The sequence below is a fragment of the Taeniopygia guttata genome, chromosome 5, assembly GCF_048771995.1.
Source record: "Taeniopygia guttata chromosome 5, bTaeGut7.mat, whole genome shotgun sequence".
Taxonomy (NCBI): domain Eukaryota; kingdom Metazoa; phylum Chordata; class Aves; order Passeriformes; family Estrildidae; genus Taeniopygia; species Taeniopygia guttata.
Genome location: NC_133030.1, coordinates 12,743,811 through 12,765,652, shown reverse-complemented (window position 1 = coordinate 12,765,652; position 21,842 = coordinate 12,743,811). Strand labels below are relative to the sequence as shown.

At 61.5% G+C, this 21,842-nt stretch overlaps 6 protein-coding genes across 14 annotated transcripts; 2 read left to right on the top strand and 4 right to left on the bottom strand.

Moving 5' to 3' along the window:
* The first annotated feature begins 487 nt into the window (after positions 1–487).
* Positions 488–2,570, top strand: CHURC1 (churchill domain containing 1). The gene is made up of 4 exons (XM_030275425.4): positions 488–631; positions 706–841; positions 1,646–1,716; positions 2,145–2,570. Exons 1-4 carry the CDS (start codon positions 593–595, stop codon positions 2,235–2,237), a joined length of 339 nt encoding a protein of 112 aa, XP_030131285.4. The 5' UTR covers positions 488–592; the 3' UTR covers positions 2,238–2,570.
* Positions 2,571–3,072: 502 nt separating this feature from the next.
* On the bottom strand, positions 3,073–4,261 carry GPX2 (glutathione peroxidase 2). Of its 2 annotated transcripts, XM_012574225.5 has the most exons (3): positions 4,128–4,261; positions 3,727–3,897; positions 3,073–3,643 (listed from the first exon to the last, which is right to left on the bottom strand). In XM_012574225.5, exons 1-3 carry the CDS (start codon positions 4,212–4,214, stop codon positions 3,293–3,295), a joined length of 609 nt encoding a protein of 202 aa, XP_012429679.5. In that variant the 5' UTR covers positions 4,215–4,261; the 3' UTR covers positions 3,073–3,292. The 2 variants fall into 2 exon arrangements, with proteins under 2 accessions (XP_012429679.5, XP_072786810.1); XM_072930709.1 differs by lacking the exon at positions 4,128–4,261 and having other exon boundaries at positions 3,727–3,998.
* Positions 4,262–4,866: 605 nt separating this feature from the next.
* Positions 4,867–8,482, bottom strand: RAB15 (RAB15, member RAS oncogene family). 3 transcript variants are annotated; one of them, XM_030275420.4, is made up of 7 exons: positions 8,239–8,477; positions 6,955–7,015; positions 6,746–6,806; positions 6,580–6,657; positions 6,415–6,504; positions 5,421–5,486; positions 4,867–5,297 (listed from the first exon to the last, which is right to left on the bottom strand). In XM_030275420.4, exons 1-7 carry the CDS (start codon positions 8,360–8,362, stop codon positions 5,142–5,144), a joined length of 636 nt encoding a protein of 211 aa, XP_030131280.1. In that variant the 5' UTR covers positions 8,363–8,477; the 3' UTR covers positions 4,867–5,141. The 3 variants fall into 3 exon arrangements, with proteins under 3 accessions (XP_030131280.1, XP_030131281.1, XP_072786809.1); XM_030275421.4 differs by lacking the exon at positions 8,239–8,477 and adding an exon at positions 7,965–8,185; XM_072930708.1 differs by lacking the exon at positions 5,421–5,486 and having other exon boundaries at positions 8,239–8,482.
* A 1,331-nt stretch (positions 8,483–9,813) lies between these two features.
* On the top strand, positions 9,814–14,426 carry FNTB (farnesyltransferase, CAAX box, subunit beta). 2 transcript variants are annotated; one of them, XM_030275408.4, is made up of 12 exons: positions 9,814–9,973; positions 10,795–10,859; positions 11,016–11,088; positions 11,328–11,419; positions 11,705–11,851; positions 11,924–12,007; positions 12,595–12,681; positions 12,757–12,886; positions 12,969–13,101; positions 13,194–13,305; positions 13,391–13,505; positions 13,968–14,426. In XM_030275408.4, the coding sequence occupies exons 1-12, from the start codon at positions 9,893–9,895 to the stop codon at positions 14,076–14,078; spliced, it is 1,230 nt and encodes a 409-aa protein (XP_030131268.2). In that variant the 5' UTR covers positions 9,814–9,892; the 3' UTR covers positions 14,079–14,426. The 2 variants fall into 2 exon arrangements, with proteins under 2 accessions (XP_030131268.2, XP_030131269.4); XM_030275409.4 differs by lacking the exon at positions 10,795–10,859 and having other exon boundaries at positions 9,826–9,973.
* On the bottom strand, positions 14,413–17,420 carry MAX (MYC associated factor X). The gene is made up of 5 exons (XM_030275416.4): positions 17,266–17,420; positions 17,057–17,083; positions 15,936–16,043; positions 15,606–15,729; positions 14,413–15,221 (listed from the first exon to the last, which is right to left on the bottom strand). Exons 1-5 carry the CDS (start codon positions 17,299–17,301, stop codon positions 15,037–15,039), a joined length of 480 nt encoding a protein of 159 aa, XP_030131276.4. The 5' UTR covers positions 17,302–17,420; the 3' UTR covers positions 14,413–15,036.
* Positions 17,421–17,573: 153 nt separating this feature from the next.
* On the bottom strand, positions 17,574–21,821 carry UNC93B1 (unc-93 homolog B1, TLR signaling regulator). Of its 5 annotated transcripts, XM_072930694.1 has the most exons (12): positions 21,390–21,447; positions 20,921–21,022; positions 20,698–20,839; positions 20,468–20,621; positions 20,231–20,392; positions 20,039–20,168; positions 19,866–19,959; positions 19,661–19,785; positions 19,407–19,589; positions 19,049–19,322; positions 18,698–18,816; positions 17,574–18,604 (listed from the first exon to the last, which is right to left on the bottom strand). In XM_072930694.1, the coding sequence occupies exons 2-12, from the start codon at positions 21,002–21,004 to the stop codon at positions 18,338–18,340; spliced, it is 1,734 nt and encodes a 577-aa protein (XP_072786795.1). In that variant the 5' UTR covers positions 21,005–21,022; positions 21,390–21,447; the 3' UTR covers positions 17,574–18,337. The 5 variants fall into 5 exon arrangements, with proteins under 5 accessions (XP_072786795.1, XP_072786794.1, XP_030131260.4 ...); XM_072930693.1 differs by having other exon boundaries at positions 20,231–20,621; XM_030275400.4 differs by having other exon boundaries at positions 19,049–19,589; positions 20,231–20,621; positions 21,390–21,448.
* Between the last annotated feature and the right edge of the window lie 21 nt (positions 21,822–21,842).

Sequence of the window (21,842 nt, the reverse complement as noted above, 5' to 3'; positions counted from 1 at the left end):
GCTAGCCCTGGATGACCCCCAGCTAGCCCAAGCCACCCTACAATCGGCCCTGTGTGCCCCCACAATCCCTGGATGCCCCCCAGCTAGTCACAGGCACCCCGCACCTGGCCCAGTGTGTTTCCCACTAATCCAGAGTGTCCCCCAGCCAATTTCCAACACCCCACAGTTGGCCCTGAATGACCCCAGCTAGTTCTGGGTGTCTCCCACTAGCTCTGGATGCCCCCTAGGTACTTTCCGAGGTCTTCCACTAGCCCTGGGTATCTCACAGGTAATCCCAGCTAGCCCCGGCTGCCCTTCGCTAGCCTCGGATGCTGCGCAGGTCACTCTAGGTGTCCCCCACTAGCATTGAGTGCACCCAGGTAGCTCCAGGCGTCTTCCCCCAGCCTTGGGTGCCTGACTAGCCCAGACTCCCCCCAAATATTCCTGGTTGCCCCAAGCAGCCCCACGGCCCCACAAGCCACGCCCATTTGTTTAAACCACGCCCATTTTTCTTCAGGCCCTGCCCACACACGGAGCCTCGGGCCCCGCCCCGCCGCTGAGCCCCGCCCCTCGGCTTAGTTCTCGCGACATTTGCGGGGGAGGGCGGTGCGAGATGTGCGGCGGCTGTGTGGGCACCGAGTACCCGGAGCGGGTGAGGGCGGGAGCGGGGGGCGTCGGCATCGGCACCAGCACTGGTACCGGTCCGAGCCTCTGCTCCCGTCCTAGGGCACCACCTGCCTGGAGGGCGGATCTTTCCTCCTGAACTTCGTGGGGTGCGCGCAGTGCGGCCGCCGGGATTTCGTGCTGGTCAACAACCGAGTCGAGGACCTGCAGGGCGGGGAGGAGATCGTCACCTATGACCGTGCGCTGGGGGGCACCGGCGGGGCTTACGTGGATGGGGGAGCGGTTGGGCTCTGGAGCTTGGGGTTCTTGAGGGTCGGGGGGCCTGAGGGGAAGTTTGGGGGTTGGGTTTTTTGAAGGTGACATTTGAGGGATCTCTGAGCCATCCCTGGGGTTCAGGGATCACTGAATGTTTGGGGTCTTGAGGGCTGGGAGGAGTCGGAGTTCGGAGAGAACCTTGGGTCTTGAAGGTCTTGAAAGATGCTGAAGGCTCTGGGGGACCTTTGGAGTCTGGAGCTTGGGCGATCTTGAGAGTTAGAGAGGGCTGGAGCGAACCTTTGGGATCTGGGGGTCTTGAACACTAGGGGACACAGGTGGAGGCCTTGAAGGTTGAGACCTGGTGGTAGCATTTGGATTCTGGGTGGCTGGGAGGGACTCTTGGGGTGTGGGGGCTCTCGAGGGCTGGGGCATGTTGGGGTGGGGGGCTCAGAGGTCAAAGGAGGGAGAGGCTTAAAGGAGGATTAGTTTGAGTAGGGGAAAATTTGAGGCCTCAATATCTGGGGGGTTCCTGAGGGTAAGAAGAGTCATTGCCCGGGAGGGGGTCTTAGGTTTTAGAGGGAGTATCAGCGAGCTGCCAATGGGCATTAAGAGGGGTGAGTTGCTGTGAGAGGAATTTTGTGGTCTTGATGCTTTGGGGACTGGGACATCTATGCCCTAGGTGTGAGGGCAGGCATGGAGGACTGGGGCTTGTCCCAAGAGATTGGGAGTGGGGGGATGCCCTAGGGACAATGCCCATGTCCTCACCCCACTGTCCCTTGCCCCACAGACCTGTGCAAGAACTGCCACCACCTGATCGCACGCCATGAGTACACCTTCAGCGTGGTGGACGACTACCAGGTTTGTCTCTTGTCCCCCAGAAGCCCTTTCTGACTCTGTCTCTGGAATTCCAGACGCACCCTTCTACAGGCTGATTCCTACCTTCCCTGGGACAGAGCCTCAGGATTCAGAGCCCCATCCCTGTGTTCAGGGCTACCTGGAGTCCCCCCAGCATTAGTCTGTGCCTTGTGGGGGAAGCCCAGCTCACCTGGCATAGGAATGTGGGTGATAGGAGGGGCTGTGACCCCCACTGCTCATTCCTGGCACATCTCCTATGCAGCAAAGGGCTGGAAAAAGGGCTCAGGGGAGCCGGTAGGGCTGGAAACGAGATCCCCTGGCTCTGATTGCAATCAGGGATCGGGTACCAGCTCTGGCTCAAGTTTCCGTATAGGGGGGGAGGGCTGTGACAGCCCCTCTTTTTCCAGCCTCCCCCCTTTTCCTTCCCCCAGGAATATACCATGCTGTGCCTGCTCTGTGGCCGTGCTGAGGATTCCATCAGCATCCTGCCTGACGACCCTCGCCAGATGACCCCACTGTTCTGATCCCCATGTGTATCCCAGGATGAGCTTCCAGGAGCTCTGGGAGATCCCCTGGATACCTGGCGCTGTAATTTCTGGGGACCACACAGTCCCTGACAGGATTTGCTCCTCCAAGCTTCCAGCCTGGATGAAGCGAACACCCAACACTGGATGCTCCCATGTTTCTGGAGCCTTTTGGCTCTGACCCTGACTGCAAGGATGGGATGCAGTGCCACGGTCCAAGTCCCCCATGTGCCGAAGACATAAAGGGGTCCCCAAAACAGGATCCAAAAGGATTCCCATCCCATCCCGCCTCAGGAGCCCTCATATATGGAGTAATAAATGTGATGTGTGACAGCTCGGTGGCACAAGCAGGAGTATTTTGGGAGTGGGCTTCGCCCCCTGGAGGTGGTGAAGGGTGTTGAGGGCTGATGGAAGAGGCTTTCTCCATCCTAGGAGCCTGTGGGATTCTTCCTTGGCCCTTCCCAGCACTGGAGAGTCCACTACACTCTCCCAGTGCTCTCCTAAACCGTGCAGAGAAAGGACTTGGATGATTTTCCCTTCCCGTGTAGTTGGTTTGGGGACACTTTCCCCTGCCCTAGGGTTTGGAACCTGGCCCTGCCCTGCTGGGAATTCCCTATTCCTGAGGCAGGAAGGAGCTGGGTGTGAGAAATCACTGCCCTGGGGTGGGTGAAGTGTTGCTTTTGGCACCCAGCCCCAGCTACACCCATGGGGAACTTCCCTGAGCCTCCATTTCCTGGATCTGGTACTTGAGGGCTGTGTCCTCCTTCCTGTTGCCCCAAAGAGCCCCCAAAAACCACATGGGTATGGGCATGTTTCCAAAAACCTCATGGATCCATTTACTCTCCCAAAAACCACATGGATCCAGGCAGGCTCCCTGCGGCTCATTTATTGCCACCAGCCCACGCCGCCCCTGTGGCTCCAACCCTCTGCCCCCATCAAGCCCCCTCCCCACGGAGGTTTCAGAGGGGGCTGTCACTCTGCGGAGAGCTGGGGCCATCCCGGGGTGACGCCGGAGCCAGGATCACACCAGAGCCAGGATCACGCTGGAGCTAGGATTACTTGGCCAGCTTGAGGAGACGCTGGATGTCAGGCTCCAGCTGGGCTGTGGGCACACGGGGGCTGTAGCGCCGAAACGGTTCCCCCTCAGGCCCCACCAGGAACTTCTCAAAATTCCAGGAGATATCGGAACGCCGCACAGGGCTCCAGACGACAAAGCGGGGCTCAGCCATCAGGTGTGCAGGCTCGTCAGCCGGCGCGGGCAGGTGAGCCTTGAGGTAGGCGAACACGGGATGGGTGTCACTCCCGTTCACCTGGCACTTCTGGAACAGGGTGAAGTTGGGCTCGAAGCCACCCCCGGGCCGCACGTGCTTCAGGGTGTTGAGGATCTCCTCGTTGGTGCCGTTCTCCTGCGGTGGAGAAGGAGAAATCCAGAGCCCTCTGGAGTTTCCCAGCTCCTCACCCCCCCTGCCTCGTAGCCCATAGGACTTACCTGGTATCCAAACTGGTTGCAGGGGAAACCCAGCACGACCAGCCGTCGGGGGTAGCGGGCTTGGAGTTGGTTGAGCTGGGTGTAATCCCGCACTGTGGTGCCTCAGAGCGAAGCCACGTTCTCGATCAGGACCACACGGCCCCGGAAAACACCAAAATCCACCTTTTCCCCCTGCAAGGAGGTGGCGCTCAGGTCATAGAAGGACTTTGCGATGGGGACGGTCATGGTTGCAGGTGTGCGGTGGCTTGTGCCCCGTGCCCTGCACCGCCTCTTAAGGGCTTCCCGGTGCTCACGTCACGGTCCAAAGGTCTCCAGGCCCCGCCACGGCTCAGGAGAAACCTGAGCCGCCCGTCCCACCCGTGGAAGGAGGAAGGTGGCACGGGGCCAAGGCGATGCTCTACCTGCCTCAATAATTCATGGCACGGCGCGCTGCGGCTGCTCATCCTAGTGTCTCTGGGATGTGGGATGCTCCCAGTCTGGCACGGCATGTTCCCGAGGGTTGGGAATGATGGTGAGAGTTGGGGAATAACAGGAGTCAGGGAATAACGGGAATCTGTGAGCTGGACCTCTGTGGGGCAGAGGAGGAGGGGACAAGTGTCCCAGTACTCTTCTTTGCTTGGTGCTGCCATATAGCATCACCTCCGGGACCTCCTGTGCTGCCCATCCCAGTGCCCACCAGTCTTGGGGCCCACTGGTCCCAGTACCAGCTCCACCCTTGGGTCTATCTGCTGTAGTGCCCGCCGTTGTCATGTGGTGCCCATCCCAGTGCCTGGCAGCATCCTGGTGTCCACCTAGATGCCAATAGGTTCCACTATCTTACTGCCCACCATCATCCCAATAACTGCCCATCCCTGGCTACCACCATCCCGCTGCTGGCTCATCCCAGTGCTGCCACCAAGTTTTCCGACCCTGTTCCCACAGCTGTGGCTGAGCTGGTAGCCTGGCAGGCCGTGGTAGTGGCCAGGGCACTCCACGGGCACCATGCCCCATGTCCCTGTGCCCAGCCTGGAAAGAGGACACCATGCCGGCAGCCCCAGACCACCCTTAATTATTGATCACCGCTCGGGTGTCCATGCCCAGGCTGTGCCTGCCGCCATGGCATCATGCCCACAGCCCCCCTGGAGCACACGGACCACCAGCCCCTCCAGCATCTCCTTTATTCTGCAAACCACTGTGTAAAACCAGGGATCCCACGGGCACGGGGTGGCACAGGGTGGGCACACAGCGCCTGTACACCCCCCACCCTACCCCCAAGCCAAGGAGGGCACAGGCACCAAAATGGGGGCCCCCCTTGCCACCTTCCCTGTCCCTGGGGGTGTCCCGTGTTGCCCTCCACTCTATGGGGGCTGCCTCAATCCTGCCCCTACCATACCCCCGACACAGCCTGGGGAGGAGGGGTCACAGCGTCCCAGCCTTCAACACCAACAGGTTTTGGGGGTGTCCTCGCTCCCCAGGGGCTGCTGCTCATCCTCCTCCAGCCGGGCCAGGGTGGGGGCGTGGGGCAGCCCCCGCAGCTCGTCCAGCTCCTTTCGGTGTGCCTGCAGCACCAGCTCCGTCAGGCGTGTGAAGGACTGTGGGAGAGGGGTGGGGTGAACCTGGAGGACCCCTCCAGTACCCCCTGACCTCTCCAGGTCCCCCAGGCCAGCCCCAACCCCCTCAGAACCCCCCCACCCCCCCACCCAGTCCCCTCATACCTCCTTGATGTTGAGGTTGCTGCAGGCACTGGTCTCGTAGAAATCCATCCCGTATTCCCTGGCCAGCTGTGGCACCAGGGGTTTGGCAGGGAGGGGGAGTAGCGTGATTTGGGGGGAGGGGGGATTCAATACCCCTTCCCCCCTCTCTGGAACGTGAATAGCCATGTATGGACAGACAGGAGAGCTGCAGGGGGGGCTGGCATAGGGGCACATCTGGGGTTGGGTGCAGGGGGCCCTGGGAGGGGTACTGGATGCTTTGGGGTCCAGAGGTCACTGGTAGGGATACTGAGAGACACTGGGTGCTTTAGGGGGGCAGAGGAGCACGGTGGAGGTGCAGGGAGGGGTTGGGAGTTGTTGGACGCCCTGGGGTAGCACTGGGCAGTAAATGGGTTTCCTGGGTGCTCTGGAACTGCAGGGGGAGGTCAGTGGTCCCTGGGTTCAGACTGCAGGAGCATGGGAGGGGTCACTGGATACAGGTAGGGATGTTTGGGGGCCCCTGGATACAGGTAGGACTGCAGGAAGGCTGTTGGGGTCCATGTGGAATGCAGGGGGACTTGTGGAGGGTCTGGCCATCCTGGGATTGCAGGGAGATGCACTGTGTGCTTTGAGGGTCAAGAGGTCCCAAGGGGGACACCGAGGAGGTCACTGTGTGCTTCAGGGGTGCAGGAGAGAGGTTAGGGGTCTCTGAACATTTTGCAAGTGGGGAGGAGGGAGCCTTGAGGGTGCAAAACCACTGCAGGGATGGAGGGGAAGAGGGTTCCTGGATACTGGGGGAGGTAGTTTTGGAATGCCTGGGTTCAGACTGCAGAAGGTGGGGGTCCCTGGTCATGCTGGGAGGGGTTGGGGAGGCTTGGGGGTCCCAGATAGAGGTAGGGCTGCAGGAGGGCTGTGGGGGTCCCGAGTGCAGAGGGGGCTCAGGATGAGGCTGGCCATGCTGGGGGTGCAGGAGAGGTCCTGCCCCCTGGGGTGGGGGCACACAGCAGCCCCCGCTCACCTGCAGCCCTTGCTCTTTGGGCACTTGCCTCTTGTGCTCCTCATCCGCCTTGTTCCCGATGAGGATTTTCTGGACACCATCGGGTGCGTACTGGGAGGGGGAACAGTGTAAGAACCCCTCCCAACACGGTTGGGAAACCTCCAGACCACCCTTGGGAACCCCCACCTCATCCACGTCGCTGGCCCACTTCACAATGTGCTGGTAGGAGCGCTCGCTGCTGATGTCATACACCAGGAAAATGCCCTGTAGGGGGTGGGGGGTGGCTGTTGACACCCCAAAAGTGTGCCTCAGTTTCCCCTCTCCTGTGTACCAGGACAGGGAGCCCCCATACCTGTGCCCGCCGGTAGTACTGCTTGGTGATGGTCTGGTACCGCTCCTGGCCAGCTGTGTCCCTGCCCAGCGACAGCGGGTCAGTGCCACAGCACCAGCCATGGCATGAGTTTGGCAGGGCTCAGCCCTTACCTTGGGTGGGGGGAGCAGGACTCAGACCCCCCCAAAATTTCTTCCCTCTTCCCCCCGGGATCCAGTGCTGCCACTCACCAGATCTGTATCCGCACCTTGATCCCATCCACCTCGATGGTCTTCATCTTGAAGTCGACACCTGGGATTGGAATGGGAGAGGTTGTGGGGTGTCCTGGTGTTTGCAGGAATTGCTGTCACCGGGGGCCGTCTGGTCCCTTCACTCCTTCTGACCCACTCCACGCCCCACCATGGCCTGGTCCTGGTCCCCACACCCAGTGCCTGGCCTTGCAGATGGTGCCAGGTGGTGATCCTGGTGCTCCCAGTTCCCCTGGTGCTGCAGCTCTCCAGCTCTCCCAGTTCCCCAGTGCTACGGCTTCTCGGTGCTGGGGCTGCCCAGTGCTCTCAGTTTCCAGCTGCATGCTGCTCCCGGCTCCCCAGAGGTGCCTCGTCCTCCTGATTCTCCCATGCCCATGATTTCCTGGCTCCCTGATGCTCCTGGTTCCCGGGAGCTCTCCGGAGCCCCCGGTTTCCCAGTTTCCCTATGCTGCAGCTTCCCACTGGTCCCGGCTTGTGGATGCCCACAGTTTTACCGTTTCCTGATGCCCACGGCTTCCCGGTTTCCCAGTGCTGTGACTCCCGGTGCCCACAGTTTTCCCTCTCCCCGGTGCCCGGTTTTCCTGTTCTCTGGTTACCTGTTTCCCCATGTTCCTAGTGTTGCAGCTCTCCCAGTACCCACGGTTAACCCTTTCCCGGTGGCCCCGGTTTTCCCGTGCCCACCACCGGTTCCCCTGTTCCCACGACTCCTGAGTGCCCTGGTTTCCCGTTTTTCCGATCCTGTGGCTTCCCAGATCCTCGGCAGTCCCGGTTCTCTGGTGCCCACGGATTTCCCCTCCCCTGGGTTCCCGTTTCTCGGTTGCTGCATCTCCAGCTTCTCCAGTTCCCATGGTTTGCCCGCTCCCCCGTTGCCCATTTCCCCGTTTCCCCGGTACTGCGGCTTCCCAGTCCTCACGGTTTCCTGGTGCCCACGGCTCCCCAGCTCCCCGGCTTCCCTTTTCCCCGGTAATGCGGCTCCCAGTGCTCCCGGTTACCCGGTGCCGCGCCTCCCCATTGCTCCCGATTCCTTGATGCTCCTGGTTTCACGTTTCCCCGGTGCCGCGGCTCCCCGTTTCCCCGGTGCTCCCGGTTCTGTGGCTTCCCGTTTCCACGGTGCTGCGGCTCCCAGTCTTCCCGGCTGCCCGGTTTCCCGATGCTCCCGTTTCCCCGGTGCTGCGCCTCCCCACTGCTCCCGCTTCCCCGATGCTCCCGGTTCCCCGTTTCCCCGCTCCCGCCGCCGCGGCCGCCGTGCGCTGCCGGTGCCGGTACCGATGGTGGAGATGTGGGCGGGGTGGAACTGGTTGTCGGTGAACCGGCACAGCAGGCAGGTCTTGCCCACGCCCGAGTCCCCGAGCAGCAGCAACCGGAACAGCACGTCGTACTGCTTGGCCATGGCGGGCCCGGGCCGCCGCCGCCGCCGCCACACCGGGGCCGCTCCGGGGCCGCGAGCTGCGCCGCCGCCGCGCCGGGCCGGGCTGGCACCGGGGGATGCACCGGGGCGGGGCGGGGCGGGGGCAGCGGCGGCGGGAGGGGGCACCGGGAGGGGAAACGAGGGGGGCGACACCGGGGATGGACCGGGGGATGCTGTAGGGAGCGGGGAGGGGACACCGGGGATACACCAGGGATACACCGGGAGATGCTGTGGGGAACTGGGCGGTGACACGGGGGATGGACTGAGAGGAGAGCTGGGGAGAACGGGGGACGGAGCCGGGAATGCACCGTAGGATATGTTGAGGATGCTCTGGAAAACCGGAGGTGGGAGACAGGCGATATACCAGGGGGATCAGCGGGAACTCCCGGGGCTCTGGGAGTACCAGGGATGTACCCGGGATTGCTCTGGGGGCATTGGGAACGGGACAAAGGGGTGCAGCAGGGGACACTGGGGTGACATAGAGCTGCACCAGAGGACTGGTGACACTTAGGACGGATGGGATGGCACCCAGCAGGACCTGGACAAGGGTGAGTTGTCCAGGTTGTCCAGGGACAAGATTCCCGTGGGAACTTTGTGGGAGTAAACAAGGCCAAGGACAGGGCTGGTACATGGATTAGGACAATTCCCAAGATAAATGCAGGATGGGAGGTGGGATGGAGAACAGCCCAGATAAGAGGAATTTGACGGGGATGAGAAGCTGAATATGACCTGGTGACGTGTGCTGGCAGCCCTGGAAAGCCACCCATGTCCTGGGCTGTGTCACTTGGCAGCATGGGCAACAGGTGAGGGGGGATTGTCCTCCTCTGCCCCACTCCGGTGAAACCCCACATGGAGCACTGTGTCCAGCCCTGGGGTCCTTGTCATGGGAAGGACAGGGAGCTGCTGGAGCAAGTCCAGAGGAAGCCACAGAAATCCTCCAAGGGCTGAGAACGGGCTGGGAGAGCTGGGATTGCTCAGCCTGGAGAAGAGAAGGAGCTCCAAGAGAGATGGAGAGGGACTTGGGATGAGGCCGTGGATTGACAGGACAAGGGGGAATGTATCCGAAGTGGAAAAGGGGAGGTGTGGATTGGATATTAGGAAGAACTTCTTTACAATGAGGGTGGTGAGGCACTGGAGAGAAAATATAGACGCCTGGAAGCATCCAAGGCCAGGCTGGAGCAACCTGATCTAGTGGAAGGTCTCTCTGCCCACGGCACAGGGTGGAACTGGATGGGTTTTCAGGTTCTTATCAACCCAACCCATGGATACTACGATGATGCAATAAATGACGTCACATCACGATGACGCAGCGGCCCCGGGAGGAGGGGACTAGGGGAGCTCCTCTGCGCACGCGCGCCGGGCCGGGCGTGACCAGGAAAGAAGGGGCGTGGCCACCAGGGAAGGGGCGTGGCCACACGGGGAGGGGCGTGACCGCGCGCTGTGGGCGTGGCCAGGAGAGCGGCCGCGCGTCCCCTCCCGGCCGCCGTCGCCCGCTGCCCCCGCGGCCGCAGCATGGCGGGAGCGGCCCCCGGCTCCGGCGGGCGGCGGCGGCTGCGGGACGATGGGCTGCGCACCTGCACCTCCGCCGAACAGGTACCAGGGGGCTGCGCTGCGCGCTGTGGGGTGCCAGGCTACCGTGGGGCTGGGCTTTGGGGGTGTCGTGGAGGTGGGGTGTGGGCCTGGGCTTTGGGCTCTGGGACGGGGCTCAGGGGTTCCGTGGGGTTGGATGATCCCTATCCCAGTATCCCCACGCAGCTACTGTCCCCACACCCCCTGTGAAAACAGCCCAACAGTGACCAGTGTTTTGGGGGGCCCGGCGGTGCTGCCGCCCGCCAGCCACGGCAGCTTCCACGTCCCCCAGAACCAGCTGGGGGAGGGTGAGGGGTCCTGGGGCAGCCAGACTCTCCCCTCCGTTCCTCTATCCTGAGCCAGCCCCTGGCAGCTCCCCTGGGTGCTGGGATGGGGTAAAAAGTGACTCCGGGTTTCCCAATCTATGGGTTTCTTGCTCAATTGTGCCCTGGCAGGAACACAGTGCCATGAAGGCAGGTCCCCGTGCGGCCCCTCCTCACCCCCGAGGCTGATCCTGGGGTATTTCCTTGAGGATTACCGTGGCTTAGAGTGTCCAAGTCCCCACTTACCCCAGCGTGAGCAGGAAGAGAGTGTTTTCTATGACAGTCTTGCATTGAACCAAATTCAAGCTGTATTTCTAAAGCAGCACGGGATGGTGCTGGATTCTGGCATAATTTGGGGTACAAAGCTCCTGGGAATTCCTACTTTGGTTTTACTGGATGAGACGGGGCTGTGAATCAGATAAACCCCTGGGATGGGGTAGAAGTTGCAGGGATCATGTTTGGGATGTGTGGAGCCTCTTCCCAGAGCTCACCATAGTCTGTATTCCCATTTTTCCTTACAAGTCCAAGGTGGAGGACATCGTGCAGGAGGTCTATGATGCCTACAAGACAAATCATCACTCCTCACAGTCAGTATCAAAACTCTCACTAACCATAAAGAACTCCCATCCCAAAAGACCCATTGACCCCAGTGGGTGCTGCAGTAGGATTCTGCCCCTCCTGCCACTGTCCCCCTGCTTTTTCAGGCCACCCTGCCTGCTCATCCTATCCTCTCTGTATTCCAGGTACGTCCTGCAGCGGGAGAAGCACTTCCATTACCTGAAGAGAGGTCTTCGGCAGCTCACTGAAGCCTACGAGGTACTGGGAATGCCAGTTGTGCTACCTGGAGCCACTGGCTAGGGGAACCCCTTGCCCTGGGGCTGTCACCAGGGTTGTTTGTTGCCGGGGGTTTGCCAGCCCCAGAGTGGACACAGCATTCCCGGTGTGCCCACGCGCATCCTAGCGATGATCTGGGGGTTCTCCTGGCTGTCTCCTCATTCCTGCCTGCTCCTGCCATGCCCAGTGCCATTCGCTGACTGTCCCCTCTGTCCCTGCAGTGTCTGGATGCCAGCCGCCCCTGGCTCTGCTACTGGATCCTGCACAGCCTGGAGCTGCTGGATGAGCCCATTCCCGATTCGGTGGCCTCTGAGTAAGTGGGGAGAGCTGGGGGGACCCCACCATGGCCACTGTCGCTGCTGGCCACCCGCGTGACTCCGGAGGTGCCACCTCCCGCTGTCCCCAGAGCAAAGGAGCGCTTTGTCTCCCTGCCACCGTCAATGCCGCCCATTCTTCCGGCGGCTTCCTCGTGACGACGGAGATGGGAGGGTGACACCCCCGGCTTCGACCTCGGGGAGATTTACGAGGCTGGGAGGGGATGCATCACCCCAGTGGGGTGACACAGGTGACGCTGAGCCCCTTCCCCACCTTCCTGCAGTGTCTGCCAATTCCTGAGGCGGTGCCAGAGCCCCCAGGGTGGATTTGGGGGGGGTCCCGGCCAGCACCCCCACCTCGCCCCCACCTACGCCGCCGTCAACGCACTCTGCATCATTGGCACCGAGGAGGCCTTCAGTGTCATCGACAGGTCCGGGGGCCAGAGGAGCTGGGTGGGAGGTGGGGTGCATGTCCCCCCCTCTCACAGCCATGCCTCCTGCAGGAAGAAGCTCTTGGAATACCTGTACTCGCTGAAGCAGCCGGATGGCTCCTTCCTCATGCACGTGGGTGGAGAGGTGGATGTCAGGTGGGTGACGGCTGCATGGACAGGCTGTTTTGGAGGGTCTGGGCATTTTGGGGAGCCAGTGCTGGAAGCAGATGCTATGGTGGGGAGCTGGTGCCATTCTGGGGATTTGGTGCTGGGTAGCTGGTGATGTTTTTGGGAGCCAGTATCATTTTGGGGAGCTGGTACTATGGCGGAGAGCCACTGGTAATTTGGGGTACAGTTTTGAACAGTCTGTTTTGGGAAACAAGTGCTGGGAGCTGGTGCCATTCTGAGGAGCCAGTGCCATTGTATTTTGGGGAGTGTCTGGTGCCACACTGGACTACCAATGCCATTTGGGGGTGCTGATACCGTGGTGGGGAGCCAATGCTATGGGGAGGTGTAGTTCTGGGGAGCCAATGCTGTTTTAGGGTGCTGGTGCCATGGCAGGGGACCAGTGACACAAGGTACTGCCATGACAGGGTGCTGTTGCAGGGAGCCAGTGCTGGAACAGGGACCTTGTGCATTTTGGGGAGCCAGTGTAATTTTAGGGAGCTGGTACCACTTTGGGGTGCCAGTGCCACATCCCTGAGCACCTATCTCCTGAATCTCTGGGCACCCTGTTCCCGCAGGAGCGCCTACTGCGCCGCCTCAGTGGCCTCACTGACCAACATCCTGACACCCACACTCTTCGCTGGCACGGCCGAGTGGATTGCCAGGTGAGATCTGGGGACAGATGTGGGACAGAGAATGACATTCCCGGTGTCCCTGCTGCCCTGACCCAGCTCTCACAGGTGCCAGAACTGGGAGGGTGGGATCGGCGGCGTGCCGGGCATGGAGGCGCATGGCGGCTACACTTTCTGCGGCGTGGCCGCGCTGGTCATCCTCAAGCAGGAACATCTGCTGAACCTCCGGAGCCTGCTGGTGGGTGACCCCTCTCTGGGATACTGAGGCTCTCATCCTGCCGGGGATCTTTGGTCCCACACTGGTTCCCATCGCCCTGCAGCACTGGGTGACCGGGCGGCAGATGCGCTTCGAGGGCGGATTCCAGGGCCGCTGCAACAAGCTGGTGGATGGGTGTTACTCCTTTTGGCAAGCCGGGCTCCTGCCCCTGCTCCATCGGGCGCTCCATGCCAGGGGTGAGTTGCCACAGGCTTCCTCTGTCCCCAGAATGGCATCTGGAGGGATTTGACAATTTCTCTGGTGTTTCTCCTCTGGGTTTCCCTTCCAGGCGATCCAGCGCTGAGCATGGCACACTGGATGTTCGACCAGCTGGCACTGCAGGAATACATTCTCCTGTGCTGCCAGTGCCCAGCTGGAGGGCTGCTGGATAAGCCAGGAAAGTGAGTGCAGGGGGAAACACAGGGCTGCCTGGCATCAGGGACGCCCAGATGCCCCCTCAGCATCCCAGTATCTCCTTGCATGCAGATCCCGGGATTTTTATCACACCTGCTACTGCCTGAGTGGGTTGGCCATTGCACAGCACTTTGGAAGTGGAGACCTCCACAATGAGGTGGTCCTGGGTATCCCTGAGAATTGCCTGGTAAGTGCTAGGCATCGCTGGGGTGGGCAGGGATGAGCTTCCAGCGCTCCACAGCACTGAGAAAGGCAGATCCAATGGCAGTGAAAAGAGTTGGGGTTCAGCCTGGAGAAGAGAAGCCTTCAGGGAGAGCCTAGAGCTGCTTCAAGGGAGTTGGAGTTGGGCTTTGGACAAGGGCTTGGAGTGACAGGACAAGGGGGAATGGCTCCAAACTGGAAAAGGGGAATTTTAGATGGGATATGGGAAAGGAGTTCTTTCCTGTGAGGGTGCTGAGGCCTTGGCACAGGTTGCCCAGAGAAGCTGTGGCTGCCCCGTCTCTGGAAGCATCCAAACCCAGGATGGACCAGGCTTGGAGCAACCTGGGATGGCAGAGATTCCCTGTGCACAGTGGGTTGGACTTAGGTGCCTTCTCACCCAAACCATTCCAGGACTCTGTGACTAACATGCACCATCTCTCTCCCACAGCAGGCCACACACCCCGTCTACAACATCGCCCCGGAGAAGGTGGCGAGGGCGGTGATGCACTTCCTGCAGTATCCCGTGCCCAGCCTGGATCCAGCATCCGCTGCCGAGTAGGGGGGTCCTGCTGCTGGCTCGGGGTGCCGAGCCCCGGGAGCAAGCGGCACAGCCCATCCCCGCGGCGCCTGGCCAGGCAGAGCACGGTGCTCAGGGTGCTAGCAATACCAAAATCCAGCCTGCTCCAGGCCTGGTGTCCTGCTGCCATCCTGGCCAGAGCCACGGTGGGACACGGGCTCTGGCAGAGCTTTTTGGCATCAATAAACCAGAAGTCACACCCGCCGTGTGCTGGTGGCCCCGGGGATGCGGGCCAGGAGGTGATGCCATGTCTGGATGCGGTGGCACCAATTTCCCCCATTCCAAGAACACATGGTAACCACAGGGAAGGATAAAATAAGTGGAATTTTGGCTTTTTTTGTTTATTATTTATAGTCTTATAGTAAAGGGAAGCCTTAACTTGCAAGACAACTCTGGGCAGTATGTACAACATACCTTAGATCCATGGAATGGCATCAAAATGGGGGGAAAAAGGGGCACCTACGGGTCAGGGACGGGCCACTGGAGTTTGGAAAATGCCATGGAGGTTGGGAAAGGTCAAGGGAGGGGAGGAGTGGGGAAGGAGCCCCCAAGCCTGGCTCTGTGCTCCGCCGACTCGGGCAGGTGGAGTTGCACACGGAGAAAATAAATAGGGAGATTTCCCCCCCCCCAGTGCTTGCTCCTTTTTTAGGGGGGGCTGCCTGGCTCCTCCCCGTTCTGGACTGCACTGGTCCCCGGGTATAAATAGAAATGCTCCTATAAAACCAGGAGGGAAGGGGAGGGGGGTCACTAGCGGAGAGGAGTTGGCGGGGGAGTCTCCCTGACCCCCCCCAAGTCTTTCTGCTCGGCCTGGCCAGCTCCCCCCGGGGCCGGCGCCGTGGGAGCAGGGAAGGGGCCGGGGAGGGCTGGGAAGCTGCAGTCCAAGAGCTTCTAGGAGCGGAGGGAGCGAGTCCTGCCGCAGGCCAGGGGGCGGCGGAGGGGCCTAACTGGCCTCCATGCGCAGCTTCTTCCTGTTCTGCGGCTCGTCGGGCTCCGAGTCGGAGCTGGAGTCGGAGCCACCGTCGAAGGCGGAGATGGCACTGCCCTTGGGGTTGGTGTAGAGGCTGTTGTCCGAGGGATAGCTGGCCTGGAGCTGGGCGCTGGCTCGGGCCTTCTCCAGCGCACGCACTGTGAGGGACAGCACTGTCACCCCTGGATCTGGCCCTGCCTGCAGCCCAGCTCCCAACAGGTCACAGCTCCCACTGGATCCTGGATGCAAACTCCTCTAGACCACAGATTCTGCCAGACCCTAGCTCCCACTGAATTCCAGACCCTGCCAAACTCTGGTCCTGCCAGACCTCAGCTCCCACCAAATCCCAGCTCCCAGTGATTTCAGCTTCCACCCGATCTGGATTCTGATGGATCATTATCTCCTGCCAGACCCCAGCTCCCACTGGATCTTGGATCCCAAACCCTACTGGACGCCAGATCCTGGCTCCCAAAGCCTGCCAGGCCCCAGACTGCATCTCAGACCCTTCCAGACCCCATCTCCAGCCAGATCTCAGCTACAACCTTGCTGCTCCAGCAGTGCATTCTGCCGCTTGAGGTCGTCGATGTCCTGCTGGTGTGTGTGGTTTTTCCGGCGCATGTACTGGATGTACTCTGTGGCTTTGTCCAGGATTTGGGCCCGGGATGCCTGTTGCAATAGTGGGAAAAGCCAGAGGCAAGATAAAGACCTAGTCCAGGGGGGAAAACTGAAATTTTACCTGCCTCATCCCACCCTGGCTCTGGTCTTCACTGGGGACTCCCGTGGTGCAAGAGAGCCTCGGGAATGTCCCAAATCGAGGAGCCTGGAGCAGGGGTGGGTGCTGTCTGTGTCCCCAGCACGCTCCATAAACTCACCTTCTCTCCTTGGAGTGAGGGCACGGAATCCCGCAGGCTGTGGAAGCTATCTTTGATGTGGTCCCTGCGCTTGCGCTCCAGCGCGTTGTGATGAGCCCGTTTGTCGGCCTGGGAGTGGGGGGACAGGGGTGGCACTGGGAAGAGGCCACCACCTGCACCCCTAAAATTCGCTCTGGGAATCGCTGTGGGAGCTCAGCTGAGCCCCCAGGGCGGTTCCGTGGCCGTAATGCCTCTGGCTGGGCCGCGAGGGCGTGGGAAGGAGGCGGCTCCCAGTGCTTTCGGTTTCCTCAGCTTCCTGCTGCCGGGGCAGCTCCTCCGGACCCCGGGAGGGGTACGGCACTTTCCCCGTGGAACACGGTCACCTCCTCCCCTGCTCCCCAACCAACCAGTCACAAGCTCCCCCCATGTCTTCTGTCAACCCCTTATGTTGTTCCCCCTGGGCCCCCAAATGTAGCCCCACCCCCCCCAAATGACTCGGCCCCACATATCATGCCCCCCAACACCCCCGCTTTACCCTAGAAAGCCTCCCACTCTCCCTCCCCTAAAGAGGCCTGGACTCTCTTCCACCCGACCCCAAGCCCCACTGGTGTCCCCCCCATAAGACCCCCAGCCCCACAGGACATCCCCAAACCCAGAAGACATGACTCCATGGATCCCCTTTCTGTGTCACAGCCCTTGATCCAAATAAGACCTCCAAGCCCAGAGGTGTCCCCTCTCCAAGCCCAACCCTCTGCCCCAAAAGACCCCCAGTCCTATTGGTGTCCCCTCCTTCCAAGAATCCCCACAGGACAACCCCCAAGCCCAGATTTCTCCCCCAAGACCCCCATTCCCACAGATCCCTCTCCATGTCACAGCCCCTGCAGAAGACCCCAGCTCCAAAAGTGTCTTCCCCTCAGAAAAGACCCCCAACCCCACTGGTGTCCCCGTCAGCACCCCAACCCCACCGGTGTCACCCCAACACCCCGATCCCCACAGGACACGCCCAACACCCCCATCACCCCAGGCTCCCCATTCCCCCAGTGCCCTTCCATGTCACCCCCTCCCCAAATCCCGCCCCCCTCACACCCCCGCCCACGTGCTCCCCATCCCGGGGCGCTGCGGAGCGGCCCCCAGCGACCTACCGCGGACTGGAACCTCGGCTGCTCCTCCTGAGGAGCCCCGACCGGAGCGAGGAGGAAGAGGAAGAAGATGGTGGTGGTGGGGGGGCGCCGCCATATGAAGGAAGAACACACACAAACCAAACATTACCCCATTCCCAGAGCTCCTGATGTGGGGAAGAGCCACGGGGGGTTATCCCAGGGGTTGTCCCGGGGTTGGGGGCCCAACTCACGTCGCTCTCCACCTCGATGTCATCGTTGTCGCTCATCGCTCCCGCCCGGGTGAAGCCGCGGCCGGGCCGCGCCGCCACAACAACAGCCCGCACCGCGCATGCGCGGAAGTCGGCGGGGGGGCAATGATGGCGCCGGGCGACGTGAACGGTTGTGGGAGTTGTGGTTTGAGTGGGGAGATGGACTCATCTTCCACGTGGCGGGGACTACAACTCCCGGCGTACACAGCGCGGGGCATGCCGGGAGCTGTAGTCTCCGCTTCGGGAAGGGGACGCTGAGGGTGCGCAGCTGGAGAATGGAGGAGGTGAGGTCCAAGGACACGGAGGGAGGGGTTTATTGAAGGAAAATGGGGATGGGAGAGGTCGAGAAGTCTGTGGGGCCGGCCTGGGGGGGCTGCAGGCTGAACTAGCGGGGCTCTGGGACAACCTAGAGGGGGCTGGAGGGTCTGCCTGGGGTGCGTGTGGGTCTGGTCTGAAGGGCTGTGGGCCAATTTGGGAGGGGGCCGATCTACCTGGGGGCTCCAGGGTAACTCTGCGGGGTCTGGGGGTCTGGATGCGGGCTAATACGGGAGGGCTGGGGGTCTGCAAGACACTGTGGGGGGCTGCAAGCCTTGCTAGGGGGTATGTGTATCTGCTCAGGGATCTGTGGGCCTCACCTGGGGGGGCTCTGGATCTTCGTGGGGAGTGTGAGTCTTGTATGAGGGGCTGTGGATTTGGGTCTGGGGGCTCTGGGGCTGGCCTGAGGGTCTGCAGGTTCGACCTGAGCAACTACATCATAATTTGGGGAGCTATGGGCCTGCCTGGGGGCTGTACCACAATTTGGGGGTTTCTGTACCACAATCTGGGGGCTGTAGATCCATCTGGAGGCTGCGGACCTGACCTAGCGGGTCCATGGGCCAGTGTGGGGGTCTGTCAGCTAATGTGGGGGGATCTGGGCTGCCTGGGGGCTTTAGGCTTAGCTTGGGGGGCTGCAAGCCTGACCTGAGGGGGTTTCCAGAATTTTGGGCCCACCGGGGGGGAGCTGTGGAACCTCCTCAGGTACCAAGAGCAGGATGGGGCCCAGGACAGGCAGTCCCTATCCCAGCTGATCCCTGTCCTCTTTTGGCAGCTCGTCCTCTCTGGTGCCCTCAGTTGGGTGCCTGTCATCATTCTCCTTGTCCCCATCACCGTCAGAGCCAGTCTCATCCGAGTTGTCCTCCAGGTAGCGGTATCCACGTGTTTTGTGGCGTGGGCGTGGGATGCGGGGCAGCCGGACTTCCACGTTCCACGCCACCTTCCGCTCCATCCACAGGTATGTCCCCACCGCCACCACCAGCGTCAGCAGCATGATGGACAGCTTGGCCTGCAGCACACGGGATTTTGGGATTGGTGTGGGGGTGAGTCCCCAGAAAGCCTGGAATGTCTCAGAGTGGCCTGGGGCATATCTGCGACTTACCTTCATGGGCAGCCCTGACCACAGGTAGACGGTGAAGATGGCCAGGGCCTGCCACCAGTGGTAGATGGTGAAGATGAAGTCTTGGCGCTCCTTTTTCTTGTACAACATTCCCAGAAGGACTGTGGCAGAGATTGGAATCAGTGTCCCCTTCCTATGCCATGTCCCCTTGGTGTGGGGGGGAATCACAGTGAGTCTGTCCCGTGGATCCAAGGACAGACCACAAACTTGCGGTGCCGGGAGACATAAGGAAAGGATGTGTGGAAAAACCTGGGACAACCCAGGCTGTTTTGGGCACCAACAAGACATTTTGGGGACAACAGAGGCTGTTTTCAGGAACTTCCCACTACTCACTGCTGATTCCGGTCTTGTTGAGGGCACTGCCTGTGCCCCAGAGTGCGGCAATGCTGTAGAGCAGCGGTGCCTGTGCCAGGTACCGGGGTTCCGGTGCCCAGCAGAAGAGCGTCACCAGGAGTACAACATGGATCAAGGCTCCAGCCAGCAGCGGGATGTGCCGGCGCAGGCGCAGCATGCACAGGGCCAGGCTGGAGCACACCGAGGCGGAGAAGCCGTAGGCCATGAGGAGATACGCCAGCCTCTCCAGCCCGAGGGCACACACGCCGTAGTTCTGCAGTGAGTACGGGCTCAGCATCACCTGGCTCAGCATCACCTGTCCCTGCTTTGTCACCTCCCACCCCATCACAGATCCTACCAGGGAAAATCCAGTGCAAACAAAGAGCACCTCGAAACCGCTGTAGATGAACAACGGGAAGAGGTGCCGCAGGCGATAGTCCCGCATGTGCTTGAAGGGCAGCTGGAAAATGTTGCCCCAGCCGATGCTGCGCATGTCGATCTCCTCCATGGGCCGGTACGCTGCGCCACACAGGACCAGCACCTGTGGAGTGGTGGCAGTGAGGTCCTGCCATCATCCAGCCCATCCCTGTCCCCTCCCATCCCGGTGCTCACCACCAGCATGGCAAGGAAGGCGGCGGCCATCAACGCGCTCTCCACGATGATGAGGTTGACACTGCGGGGAAGGCTCTGCAGCACCGTCTTGTTGAAACCAGGCAGCGTGCCGTGGCTCAGGGTCCCTGCCAGTGTGGCACAGGCCGTGGTTAATCCCAACCGGGGGGCTCCCGGTGCCGCCCCACACCCTGCCCCGCAGCCTCACCGCAGTGCTTCACTGCAAAGAGCGTGTGGTTGAGTTGGTAGAGGTAGTTGTTGAGGAAGAAGACCATGGGCATCTGAGCGCAGACAAAGCTCAACTACAGGATGTAGAGGGGTGCATGCTCAGTGCTGCTGGCATGGTCCCCTGCCCATCCCAGCCACCCCACCAGGGCTCACGTGGAAGCAGGAGTAGAAGACGGTCTGGAAAACGATGATGTAGGCATTGCAGGCGTCCCGCGGCGCCCGCTGCCTCTCCTTCTCCTGCTCCTCCTTGTAGTTAACGTACTCGTAGTACTTCTGGGCCATCCTGCGGGAAGCAGTGGGTCAGCTGGCGCCCCGTGCATGCCCACCCACCCCCCCAATGCCTACCGCATGATGTAGGTGCCCATGGAGGCCCAGAGGGGCACGATGACCATGCCGATGGCCACTGCAGAGGGCACCAGCGTGTAGTAGCGCTCCCAGTAGTTGCTGGAGACGAAGAGGGCGTAGATGCCGACTGCCAGGAACATGGCCCACTTGGTGCCAAAGAACCTGCCGGGGCAAGGAGCGGAAGTGTGGGTGGCCATCCCAGTGAGCCATGCCAGCTGGAGTGTGGCGGGGCCGTACCTGATGAGGATGGGTGTGTAGAGCAGCGCCGCCACGGGTGTGACATTGATGCCCATCAGCACCTTGCGGTCAATGTCCTCCAACTGGATATTGCTGTACTTCACCTCCCGGTAGGTCTCGTCGTAGTGAAGGATCAGCTGCATCTGCAGCAGACCTGGGGGATCCAGGGGTGGTCACCCCATGCCCTGAAAATCCCGAGTTGTTCTGGGGGTCCCTGGGAGGTCCCATACCCAGGTAGACGCTGTAAGTGAGGGTGCCAGCCAGGCTGGCAGCCACCACGTTCTTGATGACACCGAGGCGCTTGCGGCGAAAGTATTTCTGCTCCTCCTCTTCCTCATTGTAGTCAGGGTGAGCACCCACGAAATCATCCAGCTGTGGGTGAATCCAGCTGTCACCCCTTGGGGATGGTCCCACAGGCCTGCATCTCCCCCACGGGTGTCCCCCTGGTCTCACCTGTGCCTCTGTCCCCTCGGTGCCTAGCCTGGTGCTTGGCACTGTCTTGGCCCCATCCTGGCAGCCGTCGATGTCCTTCTCCATTGGTGCTTCTGGAGCGCCCTGGATGGTGTCAGGGTTGGAGGGACCCTGTTGGCACTCCCAAGTCTTGCACCCATATGTTTTGCATCCCTGTGACCTGCACACACAGACCCTGCACTCTCATACCCAGCACCCCCAGCCCTTGCACCCCTACATCCAGCACCGTGTACCCCTGTACACAGCACCCCCAAGCCCCGAACCTCTGTACTCTGCACCCCTAGATCCTGCACTCATGGTTGCACCCCTGTGCTCTGCATCCCTACACCTTCAGATCCTGCACCCCTGAATCCCGTGCCCCCTGCCCAGCTTTGCACCCCCCAGAACAGCACCTCTGGGCTCAGTGCCCCAGGCTGCTCACCCCTGCCCCCTCCCCGCCCGTCACACCGACCCCAGCCCCGCTTGCCCGTGCCGGAGCCTCTCGGGGCGGGGCAGGCGCTTCTTCCTCTTTCGGTTAGCGCGGGCGGGACGGGGGTGATTAAAGGGGCCGGTCCCGGACCCCCCCCCGCTCCCGGACCCCCGGTCCGTGCCCGCACTCCTCAGTGCCCCCCACCCGCGCCCCTTCTCAGCACCCCGGCCTCTGCAGCACTCATCATACCCCAACCCGCACAGCACCCTGACCCCCCCGCACAGCACCCATTGCCCCCCCATCGCACAGCACCCCAGCCCTACCCCCCCTCTCCGCTTCCCTGCGACCCCTCAGCCTCCCCACAGCTCCCACCAGGCCTCAGGATGGGTGCTGCCTCCTCGGGGTGCCCCGTGGCGCTGGGTGCTGTGCCCTGCTGCTTTCCCTTCCCCTTCCCGGTCCGGGGGGATGTGCCAGAGTGCCAGAGCAGGGGGACAC